We start from the raw sequence: 17,490 nt of genomic DNA, 5'->3' as shown, positions 1-17,490 counted from the left end.
TTTTTGTTCTCTGTGAGAGTGATTTGGAAATGCCCACTTTTTCGAAACGGGATGCTTATTCCAGCCGTATTTATTTGGTAGCATGTCATAGGGGATCTTCATAGTGCATACTTCCAAATAATTTTGCTTGGAAATAGCATTGTTAAGCTGGGGCTACACATGCAGCAGAACGGATCGTACCATTTCAGACTTCAAATGGGGGAGGGGTGATTTTGAATGCTCCCCCATGCAAAAAGAAAAGAAAAGAAAGAAACGTCCTTTCAAGGAAGAAGTCTTAGAAAATCAGGGAGAGAGGTTCTAGCTGAACCTACTTCCTGGTGTGATGATGATGATGATGATGATGATGATGATGATATTTATATGCCACCCATCTGACTGGGTTGCCCCAGCCACTCTGGGCAGCTCCCAACAAAATATTAAGAACACAAGAAAACATCAAACATTCGTTAGGTTTTCTTCCCCCAGGGAGCTTTGACATACAGGAACATTGAATACTCAGCTGTGGGCAGAAGAAATATCTTGTTTCTGCTTCTGCATTCTACAACCTCAGAACCCCAGTACTTCAGTCTTCTGTGGATCCCCCCCCCCCCCGGTTGTGCTTTTAAGGTGTTGAATGTTTTTCTTTTCTCAATAAATAAATCTCATTGCTCCCTCTCCTCCCTGGCAACTTTACATTATTCTCTCCCTCTGTCTCTTTCTTCTGCAGTATTTAATCAGGGAGAAGAAGGAACTTCTTGGTACATTATTCTGAAAGGATCAGTAAATGTAGTCATTTATGGCAAGGTACTGTTTTAAGATTCTTAGTATTTCTCATATTTCATGTACAGGTGATATCCAGAATGGAACGCTGGCATAAGATGGTTCTCATTTGGATGTGCCTAAAATTATCACTGCCTGCGTGCATGCAGTCATATATGTGTTGTGAAAATGTTTGTTTTCTACTGTGGAAGCAATAGGCAGTATCCAGCCAAATACCGTATTTTTCTGTGTATATGACGAGGTTATTTTATTTTTTAAAAAATTATGCTAAAAATTGGGGGTCGTCTCATACATGGATAGTGGAGAGTTGGGATGGGCGATTGGCGGCTGCCGTGAGCAGGAGATTGTCAGCAGTGTTTTTGCGGGTGATTGGCGGGTGCGGCAATGTCCGCTGGGTATTGGCTGCTGCGGCAATTGGGCGGGCGATTGGTGGTTGCTTTTGGCGAGCGTGCAGACGATTGGTGGCTTCGTTGATGTGCGTGCGATTGGCTGTGGCGGTTCTGCTGGTGAGCGATTTTCAGCTCCCCTCCCCCCAAAAAAGCTCAACAAGCCTGGGCAATCTCCCCCCATTTTCTCAATTTGGAGTCCCAAAAAAGAGGGACACGGGTGTGTCTTATACACGGAAAAATACGGTCGATCCACTAGCACAAGGATGTCAGCTTGGCCAGTATAATTTCTCCTCCCTGTTCTTTCCCTGTGCATCTCTGCACCCTCCCTTATTCTGTGGGAACCCCAAGAACAGATTTAGGGGACATACCCAACGGACAGAAGCTAGAAAAGGCTGTGAGTGAATTCCCCATTTGTAGTAGCCAGAACAGATGGATCTGGGTTTAGAGGGCCCAATTTTCTCTTGTCAGCATAATGCAGCTTCATGCGTCCAACCCAAACAACGGTGGTTCCTTTTAAACCTGAAGTTATGCTGCAATTTATGTTCCTATTTGCACTCTGATGACATATTAAAGGGGGGGAAAGGCGTAGGAGATTTTTTAATAAAACAAGCCAAATATTTTCTTTGGTGTTAAGGAAAAACTAGATCCAATTAAAAACTCCTCTGTCATTGAACGCTACATTATAACAAATGGGACTTGAGTTAACAGTGCAGTCTGATAGCAGGCAGGAATACATATCAGAAACCGGCAGTCTATTATTCAACAAACTTGATTATTTATTTATTTTACTTTATAAAAAAGAAAAGGAAAAAAAGTTGCCACCATTAGCGGAGCCAGAAGTCTGTCTGTCTCTGAAACAAATTTCAGAGAACAAACCCCATTCTTTCTTTGCCCTTGCCTTTCTGTAGCATTAGTAATAACCAGCTGCCATGTATTGTCTTCTCATTGTTATTTTGGCTGTTAAATTTCCTGCCAGATACATTTGTTATAGTATTTGGCTTAGAAATCCTGTGTTTGCACATGGAGCTTCAATGGGACAAACTCCCCAATTACGGTTTCTCTGTGTAAATGCGTTTTTTTCTTCTTCTTGTTGTGGTTTTTAGGGCGTGGTATGTACCCTACACGAAGGCGATGATTTTGGCAAGCTAGCATTAGTGAACGATGCTCCGAGAGCCGCTTCCATTGTTCTGCGAGAAGATAACTGCCACTTCTTGCGAGTCGACAAGGAAGACTTTAATAGGATACTGCGGGTAAGTTAAGAGTTTGCCCAACTTTTAAGAGCTTGCTCTAGAGCACTGTGAACGTTCTGCAACTCTCCCTTCAAGTCTTCGCACACCCGAGGTTCCTTCGCTCACCTGTGCACAAGCCATCGTTGGCAGCTGTTGCACTACTGCTTGTGTAAAAACGGTGGTGAAAGAGGGTGTTGTACTCTCCGCAGCTGTGGAGCGCGCTGCTGAACTTTGCAAAAACCATTGTGCTTACACTTGGCCATGGAGAGAATGATTATGACTGGAATATGCTGCAATCTTACTACAAGTAGTAGTCGTGGTGGTGGCGGTGATAGTAGTATAGTGCTAATAGTACTACTCATAATTGGTTAAGCATGAGTAAGGAATCAGAATCCAGTTTTGTACTGGGAAAAAAGGATTCAGTTGAAGTATTGTAAGGAACCTAAGGCGAAACCTTCCCTTTGAACCACGAAAAAAGAGATCTGGGGAAATGGATTAATTTTCTATGGAGCCCGGATAAAAAGAATGTGTTTAGCACTACAGCTGTAATGCAGGAAGATTCGTGGATAGATAAAGGAAGTAGAGAAAGTTGCTTAGGCTGGTTAAATCTCAACCTAACTGAACACAAAGGGATGCGGGTGGCACTGTGGGTTAAACCACAGAGCCTAGGGCTTGCCGATCAGAAGGTTGGCGGTTTGAATCCCCGCGATGGGTAAGCTCCCGTTGCTCGGTCCCTGCTCCTGCCAACCTAGCAGTTCGAAAGCACATCAAAGTGCTAGTAGATAAATAGGTACTGCTCCAGTAGGAAGGTAAATGCCGTTTCCATGCACTGCTCTGGTTTCACCAGAAGCGGCTTAGTCATGCTGGCCACATGAGCCGGAAGCTGTACGCCCGCTCCCTCAGCCAGTAAAGCGAGATGAGCACCGCAACCCCAGAGTCGTCCGCAACTGGACGTAACTGTCAGGGGTCCCTTTACCTTTACCTAACTGAACACAATGTTGTGATCTACAGTCCTGATGACCCAAGAGAAGTTCGTTTGTTTATTGAATTTATATCCAGCCTTTTTCTCCAGAGAGCTCAGGGTGGCATACATGGTTTCCCCCCTCCTCATTTAATCCTCACAACAACCCTTTGAGGGACGTTAGGCTGAGAGATTGTGACTGGCCCAATGTCACCCAGTGAGCTTCATGGCTGAGTGGGGATTTGAACCCTGGTCTCTGAGGTCATAGTCCAACACTCTTAACCATTACATCACACTGACTTCAATCGTGCTGGAAATACATGGACCTTAAGTTAGTTGCAAGTTTCATACAACTTGCCCCACGGATGCCAATAAGATTAAAGGGCAACTCTCTTTCCCAGGATGGGGTCCCATACTTTTTCTTTCACCTCTAGGAGTATAAAACCATATATCAATAGCCTTTTAATTTTCATTTGCAGCACGGCTTTTTACCAAGTTGTTTCTATCTGGCATGTTAATTATTAAAAAATCATCTTTCAGGATGTCGAAGCAAACACAGTCAGACTTAAGGAACATGACCAAGATGTCTTGGTACTAGAGAAGATCCCAGCAGGAAACAGGGCTCCTAATCAAGGAAACCCACAGCCTCCTCAGCACAAGTATGATTTAATTCCACAGTGTTGATGCAAGACTATGATTAACGCTTCCAAATGGTTTTATTTAGCCAATAGTCTTTTCTTCCTGCCTTTGAAAGAGTGCATTATGTCGCATTTGAAAAGATATCACCAGCTGGTCACATGCCCTGCAGCGCACAACATATATCAACTTGCAAACGCATTAGCTGTGGCCCTTTAGCTGTCAAAAATCAACTCTGCGCAGGCCTCGCTGTCAATAGTCCCCATGTGCAAAATCTGTTCACAGACCATAAGGAATGTTATTACTGAGCAGAAAGTAATTACTGATTAAAAAAAAGCTTTTAAAAGCACATTCGTCTTGCTATTAAGAAAACGTAATTTATTATTTTTATTTCCAATTCTTAAAGTGCACATCTATCTCATTAGTCGCCTTGCATCAAGTTGTTTGGCCCAACTTGTACACGGTAGGAATTTAGGATGTACTGAAGACTGCCTTCAGGGGTCTTCTATAGGCTACATAGGTATTTATCTCCCCTTGCCTTAGGGGTTACAGAACTCCAAACCCGCCAACATTTCTCCAATGAAAATAGGAAAAACGGGACATTCCAGGATCAAATCAGAAACCAGGACAGCTTCTGTAAATCTGGGACTGTCCCTGGAGAATAGGGACACTTGGAGGGTCTGGTCTGGAGTAATCAAATGCCTATGAGTAATCATAATCAGCTTTCTTGTCTCTGGGATAATTGTTCCCAGTACACAAGGCACCAGTGTCTAGAACTGGCATCTTTCATTCGGGAAATGGCAAAGGCTAGAAAAGGCTTAAGATCTGGGAACGAATGGCCTGAGATGCAATTTGGGTCCGTTCCCTGTTCTCCAATGCTTCGTCTGTGTTGCTATGTTCAAAGGGATGTTGCTAGCAGAGCCCACTGTGAAGAACTCACTATGCCCCTCTCTCCCTTTATGGGCAAACACATCTTCTCTTCCCCGACTGATCTCTTGCAGAGTTCTGCTGCCAACTAGTCTCCAGGCACCGCAAGCCACTTCCACAATTTCGTTTCCACTTTCATATTGAAAGTACAGCAAGCTCTCTCTCTCTCTCTCTCTCTCTCTCTCTCTCTCTCTCTCTCTCTTTCTCTGCTTCACTCCCCAAGACACACAGTTAGTATCTCTCTGTGCACTTGGCTTAACAAGGGGTTTGCATTCTTGGGACATCAATGCAGCTCTTCCCAAAGGGCTGGCAGGTAAAAGAACCGTATGATGGCCAGTCCTCAAAGTGAGGAGAAGCTCCCAGGAGCTGAGCTCCACTACTTATTTCTCAGCATGAGCTTCTTCTCTCTTTTTTTAGGGGGGAAGTTTCCTAGATTTCCCCCTATACTCGAATGCAGTAAAATGATGCAAAGTTGTAAGAAGAACCAAGAGGTTCACTAAAAGAAACGCATTTACTGTGGAAGGAAATAGGAAAGCTTAATAGAAAAGTTCCTATTTTTCAGTGAACCACAATACTGTAGTTTGATGCTCAGAGAAGTGACAAATGGGGCCTGTTACCTTCTTTCGTGATGGCTGCCTTAGCTACCGTTTTTTTGAAGGCTACTTGAGGATACGAGCCAGTTGGCTCAAATTGGGGAGAGGGTACGTATTTCCTAAGGACCTTTCCCCTCATAATTCAAACGCTGCAACAGCAAGAGGCAACTCCATACATGACCCACCCCTCCTCCCTTTCGGGGTCACATCTTAGCTGTTGCCGTTGGCCGTCACAGAGCGTTGGGCTAAAAAGAAAGAGAAAGAAATCAAATCGGCTTACAGGTGCGTAACACAGGAAGATGACCGCACATGAAGCACCTCGAGAAAACGTCATGGCTTGGATCCCAAAGCAGCACATCACAAGGAACTTCATTCTGATCAAGGCTAGCTTGACCACGAGGCTAAGTAAGATGGCGGCCTCAGGTGTTGGGTACCGGGTGTCTGTTCGTGTATGAGTTGTGGGAGCCCTTCCCCCCCCCACCGTTCCTCCTGAGATTCGACCACCCCACCCCCAGTTGTGCACTTCTGCTGGAGGACAGAACTGTGCCGTGTGGCCAGATCTGCAACCCCTAAGTTTGTCTCCTGCTCTTGACAGTGGTGGAGGACACTGCCCCATTGCCAGTGTCGCAGTAAGATTCAGCAGCCAGCCTGGTCTGCTTCTATATATAGAATGGTGGTTAGTGTGTGTGTGCGCCATCTTGCCTTTTAAGTCCAAAGAGCAAATGAGCTGGCCCTGTTTCTAAATGTGCCTGTCTCCCACCCCAACTGACCCAGCGGCCATATTGACCGTGCTTTGGCTCTCTTTGTGACTATTGCGGATCTTGGAATTGCCATGTGGAGGCTGGCTTATTGAGAACAAATGGGTCACCAGCCCAACAACCTCAATCTGCCCCCTCAACCAACCCCCAACTACCTGCCTTCTTAAAATGCTGCTCATCCAAGGTGCCGCACAGTCTGCCATCTTCCTCCTCCTCCTTAGTCTCAGTGTTGCCTCTTGTAGAAAGAGGAAGATGAGGACAGAACTAGAATGGAGTTGGCTCTGCCTGTCATTGGCTCCATCTCCATCTAATGTGGGGCTGCTTGCTTGCCATCCTACTAGCCCCAGTGGGGAACCGGCGCCACTCAAATTGTCTGATGGCAGATGCTTATTTTTTGGTGTCACTATTGCGTCCCATATTTCCACTGCTCTGCGGGCGGTTCTGTTCCCCCTCTCCTGTAAAAATCAACTCAGCTGTATCACTTGCCTTTTTTGCCCTTTTCTCAAATTGAAGCTACTAAAACAGGTCGTCCGGTATTAAAGCCAAGCATGTCATATTGCAAAACGTATGCTAAAATCAATCAAGATGTAAAGATATTCTACACTGGGTATCTTTCCTATGCTAAAGCTTTACACACGTGTGTGTGTGTGTGTGTGTGTGTGTGTGTTTTGTTACACTCATATTCACCTTCTCTTTTCAACAAGCTCAGAGCGGTTTTTTAGGTTGCTGTTTCTTTTCTTCCTTTACTCAGGTATATCGTGATGTCAGGAACGCCCGAGAAAATCCTAGAACACTTCCTAGAAACAATGCGTCTCGAATCAGCATTAAGTGAAGGAACAGGTAGAATGTTTAAATAAAGATGTTTTGTGCAACTGTAGATCAATGGAAGAAGTGAACACTGCAATCCGACATTTCCAAACTGCAGTCATTGGATTTAAACTGGGGCTTAAGCACCCAGATTCTTCGGGCGAGAGTGCAGCTCAGTCTTGATTTTCTACTGAGTGTTGCATTCAGTGTGTGTTAGAAGGAGCTACAACCTTGAAACAACCTTGCGGTGGTGCCCTAAAAAGTAGGGGAGGGTTCCAGCTTCTCTTAGGGACATTGTGTTTTATTTTCCAAAACCTTCCAGTACAACTTCACTTTTGAAAAGTATTTTGAGACAGTCCTTTTCCAAAATATCTTGGGGCAGTATTCCATTTGTTAGCAGGCAACTAGAAATTTGAACCACAGTGTTTCTTTCTTTGCTTGTCAGATCACAAACATCTGCAATCACTGATTGCCACCCCCCCCACCTTTTGCATTACTTTGAAATTATTTTTGTTTCATTTAAGCAGTTTGTTTGCATAGTAGCAGTGAAAACAATGCACTGGCAAAGATCCATCGTTTTTTGTACACTTTCCACTGAAATACATTTCCTTTTGCGTTAGAGGGCATTGGGGGACCACATAAATTTGATCTAAGCCCGTTGATTTCAGGGGAAATATCCAGGATTAAAATGATTCATTTTTTCCACCAAAGATTTGACTGATTGGTTAAAAACACATGAAAGTCACTCCGAAGCACTGGAACTATATACTGCTCTTTCACATATCTAGCCCATACATCCAATCATCCCGGATTCTTTTGCTTGTCCCCTAACTTCCTGCTAACAACATACAACCCTCCTTGCTTAATACACATAGCTCTTCCTCCTATTTGCTTCTGCTTCCTCCATCCATCTGTCTCATGAGCCTCTGCTTCCACAATCCACTCCCTGTGTCTGTGTTTAATTCCCCTAATTCCTGTGCCCTCTTCTCCCAGCTCCTAGTCAGAGACATCTTTAGCTAGAGCTCTGTAAAATACTTACAAGCATCTCATGGCATAGCAACAGCTAAAGATCTCAAAAAATAATAATAATGCCTGGCATCTTCTTGTAGCCTGTGTTGCCCTAAAAAAGGCAAAAAGAAGAAAGTTTTGTGGAAACAATTGTTGTGTGCAGATAAAAGGGAGCAGATGGGAAAGCCCCATTTTGCAAGCAGAATGCTCCTTGCAGTTCTTAGGGTCCAAGGCAAGTTACTGTAATTTACAGTGCAATTTTATATATGTCTATTCAGATATAAGTCCCACGATATTCAGTGGGGTTAAAGTACATTGAGTATTGGACCTGGGAGCAAGTCCTACTGAACTCAAAGAGACTTGCTTCTGACAAGACATGTCTAGGATCGCGCTGTTAATTAATTGCTTTTAATGTGCAAAACACATCTGGTATAACTCTTTTTGCACTGTTTACCGCGGAGGAGGGAACAATATATTTTGCAATGATGGGTAATTATATTGGCATGCAGGAGTATAACTTTCTGTTACTTTTGATTTTCACAGACGCTGGTGTACATGATTTTGTTATGATGCATTGCATATTCATGCCAAATAATCAGCTGTGTCCGGCTTTGATGGCTCAATATCCTTTTTGATTTATTTTTTTAAAAAACAACCAAAACATATTAGACACCCAATTTGGTGGTAAGCAAGGCTGGTATCAATGCTTGGCATCGTCGGGAAGCTGCTGAAGTTCCACATCCATCAGTGGACCTTCTATGACAAGAACCCCCTGGAAGTTAAGCAAGAAAGTCAAGTAGGGAGATTCAACTCTTGGGAGCTTTAGCCCTTTCTCCCTTCATTTGTTTTGTTACAATGCTGTGCAGCGTTTCCCGGGATTAAGTCCTCACTGTGTTCAACATGGTTTACTCCCAGGTCAGGGATGCGGGTGGCGCTGTTGTCTAAACCCCTGAGCCTCTTGGGCTTGCCAATCAGAAGGTCGGCGGTTCGAATCCCCGCGACAGGATGAGCTCCCGTTGCTCCGTCCCAGCTCCTGCCAACCCAGCAGTTCGAATGCACACCAGTGCAAGTACATAAATAGGTAACGCTGTGGCAGGAAGGTCAACGGCGTTTCCGTGTGCTCTGGTTTCCATCACGGTGTTCCGTTACGCCAGAAGCGGTTTATCCATGCTGGCCACATGACCCGGAAAAGCTGCCTGTGGACAAACGCCGTCTCCCTCAGCCTGAAAGCGAGATGAGCGCCGCAACCCCATAGTCGCCTTTGACTGGACTTAACCGCCCAGGGGTCGTTTGCCTTTACCTTACTCCCAGGTCAGAGTACAGAAGATGGGAGCCTGTGAGTATTACTCATTCCAGCATCATTCATGGTGGAACTAAACTCTCAAGCCATCTCATTCCTAGAGCAAGATTAACCAATATGGATGGAACATCTGCCTTAAGCCTAATGCTATGAATGAATGCTAGTATTTTGCAAGCCATTATCCCCATGCTCGTAAGAACCGAAGAAAAGCTGTGTTGGATCAAGCCAAGGTTCATATAGTCCTGAACCCTGTTCTCAAGGTGGCCATCGAGATGTCTGTGAGAATCCGACAAGCAGGGCATGAGTGCAACAGCACTTGTGATCCCCGGCAACTCTGCCTCCTATTGTCTCCCTTGCTTGTTTCTCCTCCACCTCCATCGCCAAGTGTCGGCTTTACCCACTGGCAGGTTATACCATATCATTTAAAACAATAAGCTCTTTGGAGGCCACCTATTTTCAAATTTCTACATCGGCTTGCATAATCACCCTGGAAACCAGATCTGTTTGAGTGCTATTGTGGTGCCACAAATAGCAAAAGTAATTAAAAATCTGTGACATGTGTTGAGGAAAGCAACAAAAGCCACATAAATACAGCCCAGCTGACGGTATTTCTGCGTGTATGTTTGTGTGACTGGAGCGAAATCTCTCTGTTTTTTCCACCAAAGAAACAGATGAACTAAATGTTGGAAGTATAGAAATCCTGCTTGGCTTCAGTCATGTTGGCTTCAGGATGTAGTCTGTTTTCGTAGCACAGAACCTAGCATAGATTTAATTCACATTCTTCTGCCTTTTTCTTTCCTTGGGATCTGGCCTCTCTTGGATTTCAGCTTCCTTATTGTTCACTAAATGTAGCCTTGCGTGGTCTCCTGGGGTTGACTTAGACCAGGAGTCAGCAACGGGCCAGTCCACTGTCCCTTAGACCATGTGGGGGGCCGGACTATAGTTTGGGAAAAAAAATAATGAACGAATTCCTGTGCCCCACAAATAACCCAGAGATGCATTTTAAATAAAAGCACACATTCTACTCATGTAAAAACACCAGGCAGGCCCCACAAATAACCCAGAGATGCATTTTAAATAAAAGGGCACATTTTACTCATCTAAAAACACGCTGATTCCCAGACTGTCCGCGGGCCAGATTGAGAAGACGAATGGGCCGCATCCAGCCCACGGGCCTTAGGTTGCCTACCCCTGACTTAGACTGTGTGCACATTACTGGCTTAAAACAGAACTAGGTCCAGATGGGCAGGGATGTTGTTGTTGTTGTTGTTGTTGTTCTGTATTCGAAATGAAGTTAGTTTGGGGAAAAACGGATCAAACCTCAGCATTTCCCAAGGAATGACAGGATAGATATGGGTTATGTGGCGAACGTCGTGTGCGCACCACTTTCCAAATCAGTGTTGGGAGTGTGCTGGATGCAGAACTGTGTGCACAGCGTTATTCTCCTCCTATTCTGCCTCCTGACTGGCCTTTGGTGTCAGTCTCTTAATAGTTTAATGCACAATTCTCCACCAACACGCACCCCAAACCTCTTATGTATTTTCCACCAAGCCTCCAGACCAGATTTGGGGATGGTAGAGGTACACAGTGGGGAGGAAGAGAGGGAGGGAATTCTCTTGTGCTAGCACAAAAAAGTTAGTTGAATACCACTTATATTATTATTATTATTATTATTATTATTATTATTATTATTATTATATTGTTGTTTTAAGATAAAGGTTAGCATGTTACACACACACAATCTGATCCCATGCGTCTACTCTCTCATGGTGATAAATACCGATATTCGGTTCCAATGCACGCGAAAAGGAACAAGATTCCTGCTTGCATTGAGGGAGGAACGGGCTGTAAAAAAATTATAACAATTTTAAAGCAACGAAACTTGTCGAGATCGGTATTCAGTCACAACATCGTTGTTGATTAATACCTTTCAAAATTACAGCCTCTCTGGCATTTATTTATACATAACGCTATTATTCTAATAGATATGCAGCGTGAACATTTGGGGAGGGGGGGTTCCCCTCCCCCCCCACATCCCGCGATCACATTTGCATGGGAGAAATTATTAGCAGAATTAAAAATAAGTAGATGAGCAATGGAAAATAACAGCAAAAATTACTAGTGCCTGTGGTGAGTCACTTAATAAGCAGATAGAAGGATATTAAATAATTACAGAGCTTGCATGGTAGAAGCTGCAGGGAGAGAACAGCTCAGTGAAATGCTACTTGATTTCTGAAATGTTATAACTGCCCCTACAAACAGTTAAAGGGACCAAACTAGGCAACGCAATGTCTACTCTCACCTCCACCAGGTAGCCTGACTTTTCTGATCTCAACCAAATGTATATATATATTTATAAGTTCAGTTAAAACCTGCCGTCACGACATACTGTACCATGTTCCTTAGACATGCTAAGGAACAGGTGATTGTTATTTTGTCATATGTAAAACTGCAGAATTCAAAGAGGGGGTACTTTGTTTTTCCCATGACTGTATATTTCTGTAGGTTGTCCCATATCCTAGGCTGTTAAGTAGCTGTAGCAGTGTCTAAGGGCTTTGTTGTAATTGAGTGGGGGGGGAGGCTTAATAAACCTAGTTTCTAATCCCCCCCTTAAATTACTGCTTTAGTCATATTGTGCATATGTTGCCATATCTTGAAGAGAGGCACAAGAGGCTTTATTGATGCATTTGTTTTCCCTTCTGAGCAGCTCACAGTCTCTTGAGACATCCCAGCGATTGCATGTCAAAGCCCCCGTGCTTTGATTTGAAAGAAACAGTTTATTTTAAGACTTATATTCACAGCGGCCTTGTGCTTGTCAGAACTGTCATATGCAGAAAATATTCTGGGCCATTAATTCCACATGGAATGCACAAAATACTATTATATTCAATTTCCTCCCTGTTTCGTGAGGATCTGTCTATATACGGCTGTCTGTCAGATCTGTCTGTCACTGGGTCCCAAGTCAGCCTGGACTAAGCAGAATTCCAGTAGTGCTTTTAAACTCATCTCTGCTGACCCTGGACTTGTAAGGGACGTGTTGTGAACAAACACACCCCTCAAACCAAGGTTGTGCTGGGCTGTTGCCATTTCTGATCTTAATGTCAAAACCTGCCATTTCCAAAAAGGAGACGTTTCACACCTGAGTTGCCCTTTAACAACAAAGCTGTGACATATGCGTACATTTCAAAAAAACTGTTTGCTGCACCTGTTCTGCGTGGGAAGGAACCAAGATACAGAGAAGACCACTTTTGAAGTTGGTGAGGGTAGCCTTCCATTGCCATCTTCATTGCTGGCTTGCAAACAGTAGAAGAAGAAGAAGAAGAGTTTGGATTTGATATCCCACTTTTCACTACCCGAAGGAGTCTCAAAGCAGCTAACATTCTCCTTTCCCTTCATCCCCCACAACAAACACTCTGTGAGGTGAGTGGGGCTGAGAGACTTCAGAGAAGTGTGACTAGCCCAAGGTCACCCAGCAGCTGCATGTGGAGGAGCGGAGACACGAACCCGGTTCCCCAGATTACGAGTCTACCACTCTTAACCACTACACCACACTGGCTCATAATCACAATAACATTTTAATGGATTCCATTGGCTTGTTTAAAGATACAGATTTATATTATTGCTAATATAAGCATATATACATTTTTTTTTAATGTGCTCTTTCCCTTGGTCATGCTGGGCTCTGAGTTGGTTGGTGTGCCGTTGTGGAAATGCACACATATCAAAGGGCTGTGTGAGCAGAAGGTTGATGAGGCAGTGTATCTATGTGCAAAGGTGCTTTGCCTGTCTCATTTTCAAAGGGAGGTGGTTGTGAAAGGTAGGGGCTTCAGAAAATTCCATCATAAATGGAAGCAGCAATTGCTGCTGTTCATTGTTTCATCCCAGATCTGGAATGGAAATCAGTCCAGTGAATATGATTAGTAATCACTCATAAGGTTCTTGGGTTGGTTGGTTTTTAAGCCTGCAACCGATACATCATGAATGACCTTTTTTATTTTATTTTTTATTTTAAAAAAAATAACATTGGTTCAACGTGTCCTTTAAATCAAAACGAGTGGTATGGAAATAATTGAGCTATTATGTTGTACAACTAATTGCATACATTAAATAGTGGACAGTGAGAAATACAATATTTGGCAGAAACTGGACTGCGGCAGAAGAGAAACAGCGCTGGTTGTGACGAAGATAGGCTGGAACAGAAATAGCTGCTTTCTTACACCTCTAATGAAAAGGACAGGGTGAATTATGTGAGGGAAACCGAATACCTCCCCCCCCTTCTTGAGGAAGCCTCACCTCCACTGACAGGAAGGGAATGTACCACCAACCCCTACATCCCAGAGTCCCAGGCTAATGCCACCACAGTGCAAAACTAGAAGTGGCAATAGAAACTAGAACCAGCCCTATGCCCCCTATCTGTAGCAGTGGCCTGGAAAACCAGTGGTCCTGGCCTTCCCCCTAATGCATGCACATACACTCACACACACTTTCATATGCCCCATGCTGAAAAACAATTAACTCGTAAACAAATCACAGCAAAAAGAATCAACAATTGTTGCATGTACATCTCCTGCAAATAGAATCACTGGGCTCCAGCTCCGAGGGCCTTCTGCCAGTTCCCTCCCTGCAAGAAGTGAGGTTACGGGGAACCAGGCAGAGGGCCTTCTCGGTAGTGGCGCCCGCCCAGTGGAACGCCCTCCCTTCAGATGTCAAGGAAATAAACAACTATCTGACTTACTACAGTGGCTATCGTGCATCTTTGTGCATCTCTCTTAAGGCCAGAGGTCTTGCCCTGCTGCAACTCTTCCATCACCGACCAGCATCCACAGTCCAGGGAAAGTAACGAATTGGGTCCATGTCCCTTGAACCGTTTGCCAATTGTACTCATCTCTCCCCCCCCCCCCCACCGCCATGCTACGTCATCAAAAGCCATGAAAGTATATAAACTGGAGAACACACAAAATGTTACTGATCTTGAAAATCCTGCTGGGCAGCTGTGTGTTTCACGGGGTTTGAAATCATCGATTTTAAGCGCGCTTTGTTATGAGGAAGCGGTGGGAAATTCTGAGGGGGGTGGAAGAAGTAGCAGAGTGAACGTTTTCCTTGACATCTTGGCACTTACCACGCTCAGCCTTCTCAGGGTACGGAGCAAGAAAAAATGGATTATGCCCTAAACAACAAACGGCGGGTCATTCGCCTAGTGCTGCAATGGGCTGTTTTGTACGGAGATGTCCTGCAAGAGGACGAAGCGGCCATGGCCTTTCTGGAGGTAGGGCACAATTGCTAGTACTCCTGTTTCATTGGAATCGATATTAACTAGTTACTGAGGCAGGAGAGCTGACCCAAGACTGTTCTTCGAGCTTTAGAATCTTCCTTCCTAAGGACATTACATTCAAGCGCAAGCAACTATAGACGTCCTTCTTGGGGGTTTTCCATTGCTGCTGCAAACAAAGAAATGGGCATTGTGAGAATATGGAACCTATACGTTTCCAGCGCAATCCCGTGCATGTAATACTACATGGCAGTAAACCATACTGTGTTAGGTGGCGCTGTGGTCTAAACCACCGAGCCTCTTTGGCTTGCCGATCAGAAGGTCGGCGGTTCTAATCCCCACAATGGGGTGAGCTCCTGTTGTTTGGTCCCAGCTTCTGCCAACCTAGCAGTTCGAAAGCACGTCAAAGTGCAAGTAGATAAATAGGTACCGCTGTAGTGGGAAGGTAAACGGTGTTTCCGTGCGCTCTGGCCCTTGTCACATTGTCTTGTTGCGCCAGAAGCGGTTTAGTCATGCTGACCACATGACCCGGAAAGCTGTCTGTGGACAAACGCCGGCTCCCTCGGCCTGAGAGCAACATTAGCGCCGCAACCCTATAGTCGCCTTTGACTGGAATTAACCATCCAGGGGTCCTTTACCTTACCTTTTTAAATCTGTATAGAATTGCAGTCAAAATGATGGTCTGGTCAGCATTCTGTCTCCCTCCATTTTTCAAGGGAAAACTCTTACCTGGGAACAGCACGTCATTTCAGAAATAATGAAATATTAAATGTGCAGTGTGCTTTTAAAAATCCCTGACTAAGCCGTGGTCAAGCAAAGCTTGGCATCATCGATGCAAATGCAAGATGAGTACCACAAATGACCCCATAGCCGCTATCACTGTATGACTGATCCTTTTTCAGGTGTCCATCTCTGCTGTCCTCATGGCGCTGGGTGCAAGTTCAAAAGTGATTTGTCTGCAGCATGGAAACCACCTATACATGTGGAGGCTCCTATGCATTTTGGAGCCCAGATTTTTCATGGGAGCCTGTGTGAATACAGGTGGTTTCTCCCTGCAAACAGCCCCCTTTGAACTTGTGGAAGGTGGCAGGAGTGGAGCCAGCGCACCCATGCATGCTCTCCTTGTGTTCACTTAAGCCTCTACATGCATTCCTAAGTAGGGCTTGAGTTTACCCTGCTATCCCCAAATGTTTCAGTCCATGAAATGGAAAATCAAAAGGGCAGATCTTACTGCCATGTTTAAACATAATAATAATAATAATAATAATAATAATAATAATAATAATAATAATAATATAGTAACTGGCTAGGTTGACCAACGTGAGTAGATAAATAGGTACCGCTGTGGCAGGAAGGTAAACGGTGGCACTCATCATGGTGTCAGAAGTGGTTTAGTCCTGCTGGCCACGTGACCCGGAAGGCTCTCGGTGGACAAATGGCGACTCCCTCGGCCTGAAGCATGATGAGAGCCGCACCCCATAGTCAAGTTGAACTTAATCGTCCAGGGATCCTTTACCTTTACCTTTTAAATAACTGACATTGCCTCTCTCTTTAATGACATGGAAGATCTGTTGCTAGAGGTGACCATCTCAGTCTGCCAACTCAGCCTCTTGAGATAGTACTGGATTAGAGTTGGAGTAAGATTCAGAGGGCATCTTCCATCCTTTTGAACTTTTCCAGTGCGGACATTTGTTTCTCTAGTATTTGTCAGGAACCTCTATTGAACCGTTTTTCTTTGTAGTCAGCCCACCTGTAACACATATCTTGACAAGTCAACTGCCTCTTTGTATTATTGTTTGAAGAGTGTTCTTTTTCATTTAATAGGAGTTTTATGTATCTGTATCAGATGATGCAAGGATGATTACAGCCCTCAAAGAGCAACTACCAGAGCTAGAGAAGACTATGAAACAAATGTAAGCATAACCATGAATTTGTTCATCTCTAAACTAGCTTTTGCAAATGTGTGAAACCAGAGAGAAAGCTTCACTGTATTCAGTCTCCCCATCAGCAAAGAATTTAGGTAGAACTTTTTTTTAGAGTTTGTATACCAAAAAGAGCAAGAAAACATACAGTATTATGAAATGTCATTGTGCTGTTGAGCAGTCAACCACGGTTTAGCATGATGTCCAAGCCAGGCCAACAAAGTGGAGTAGGGAAACTTGAAGTGCTATGGCATCCTACCATACATCTGTGTTTCTAGATGTTGCAGGAGAGAGGAAGAGGAGGACTGTGGTTTGCAAACATGCATTTTGAATCCTGCAAAGGGACAAGGCTCTTGGGTGAAGGAGCTTCCACCTGCCACTGCTTCTTTGCTCTAGATTTTTGGGGAAGGGCCATAGCTCAGTGGCAAAGGATCTGCTTTACATGTAGAAGCCAATACCTGTCTTTTCCAGGTAGAATCCCTGCCTGAAACCCCAGAGAGCTGCTGCCAATCATTGTAGATGAACACTGAACTTAATGGAATCTACAGTCCACTGCTGGACTCACTGGAAAGGCAGCTACTTATGTTACTATGTTCCTCCTCTTGAAGCAGCTTTGCTTTGAAAAACAAACCACCTTGATCTCTTTTTCATACATAATGCTAAGCAAGGATTCTTTGAATGATTAATTAAATGCTAGAATGGTTCTTTCCCTAGCCTCATGGGGAGGAGGGTGGCATGCACAAGCCTGAGGCTTCACTTGGATTTTGCTTGTGCACATAGTGCCAGACCATGGTTTAGTGTTACGTGTGAACCAAACCATTGTTGCTAAAATCTTCCAAATTTCACTCTCCAAAAATATGCTGTATTTTTTTTCTTTTTGCAGATCAGAGGAAGCTAAAGCACCACAGAAAAAGGTAACTATTTTGACAGCT

The 17,490-nt window shown here is 44.2% G+C and overlaps 1 protein-coding gene across 1 annotated transcript in view; it reads left to right on the top strand.

The window, feature by feature from the left end:
* RAPGEF4 (Rap guanine nucleotide exchange factor 4) overlaps positions 1–17,490 on the top strand; it is a 150,735-nt gene that overhangs the window by 107,564 nt on the left and 25,681 nt on the right. The window contains exons 13-20 of the mRNA XM_033168022.1: positions 707–783; positions 2,252–2,398; positions 3,879–3,997; positions 7,004–7,092; positions 8,611–8,689; positions 14,483–14,633; positions 16,461–16,549; positions 17,442–17,472. Of these exons, the coding sequence (XP_033023913.1) occupies positions 707–783; positions 2,252–2,398; positions 3,879–3,997; positions 7,004–7,092; positions 8,611–8,689; positions 14,483–14,633; positions 16,461–16,549; positions 17,442–17,472 (782 nt within the window). The remainder of the gene's footprint in view (positions 1–706; positions 784–2,251; positions 2,399–3,878; positions 3,998–7,003; positions 7,093–8,610; positions 8,690–14,482; positions 14,634–16,460; positions 16,550–17,441; positions 17,473–17,490) is intronic.

Source organism: Lacerta agilis, chromosome 1 (assembly GCF_009819535.1).
Source record: "Lacerta agilis isolate rLacAgi1 chromosome 1, rLacAgi1.pri, whole genome shotgun sequence".
Taxonomy (NCBI): Eukaryota; Metazoa; Chordata; class Lepidosauria; order Squamata; family Lacertidae; genus Lacerta; species Lacerta agilis.
The sequence above is the reverse complement of the archived record's forward strand: the minus strand, read 5'-3'. Positions and strand labels throughout refer to the sequence as shown.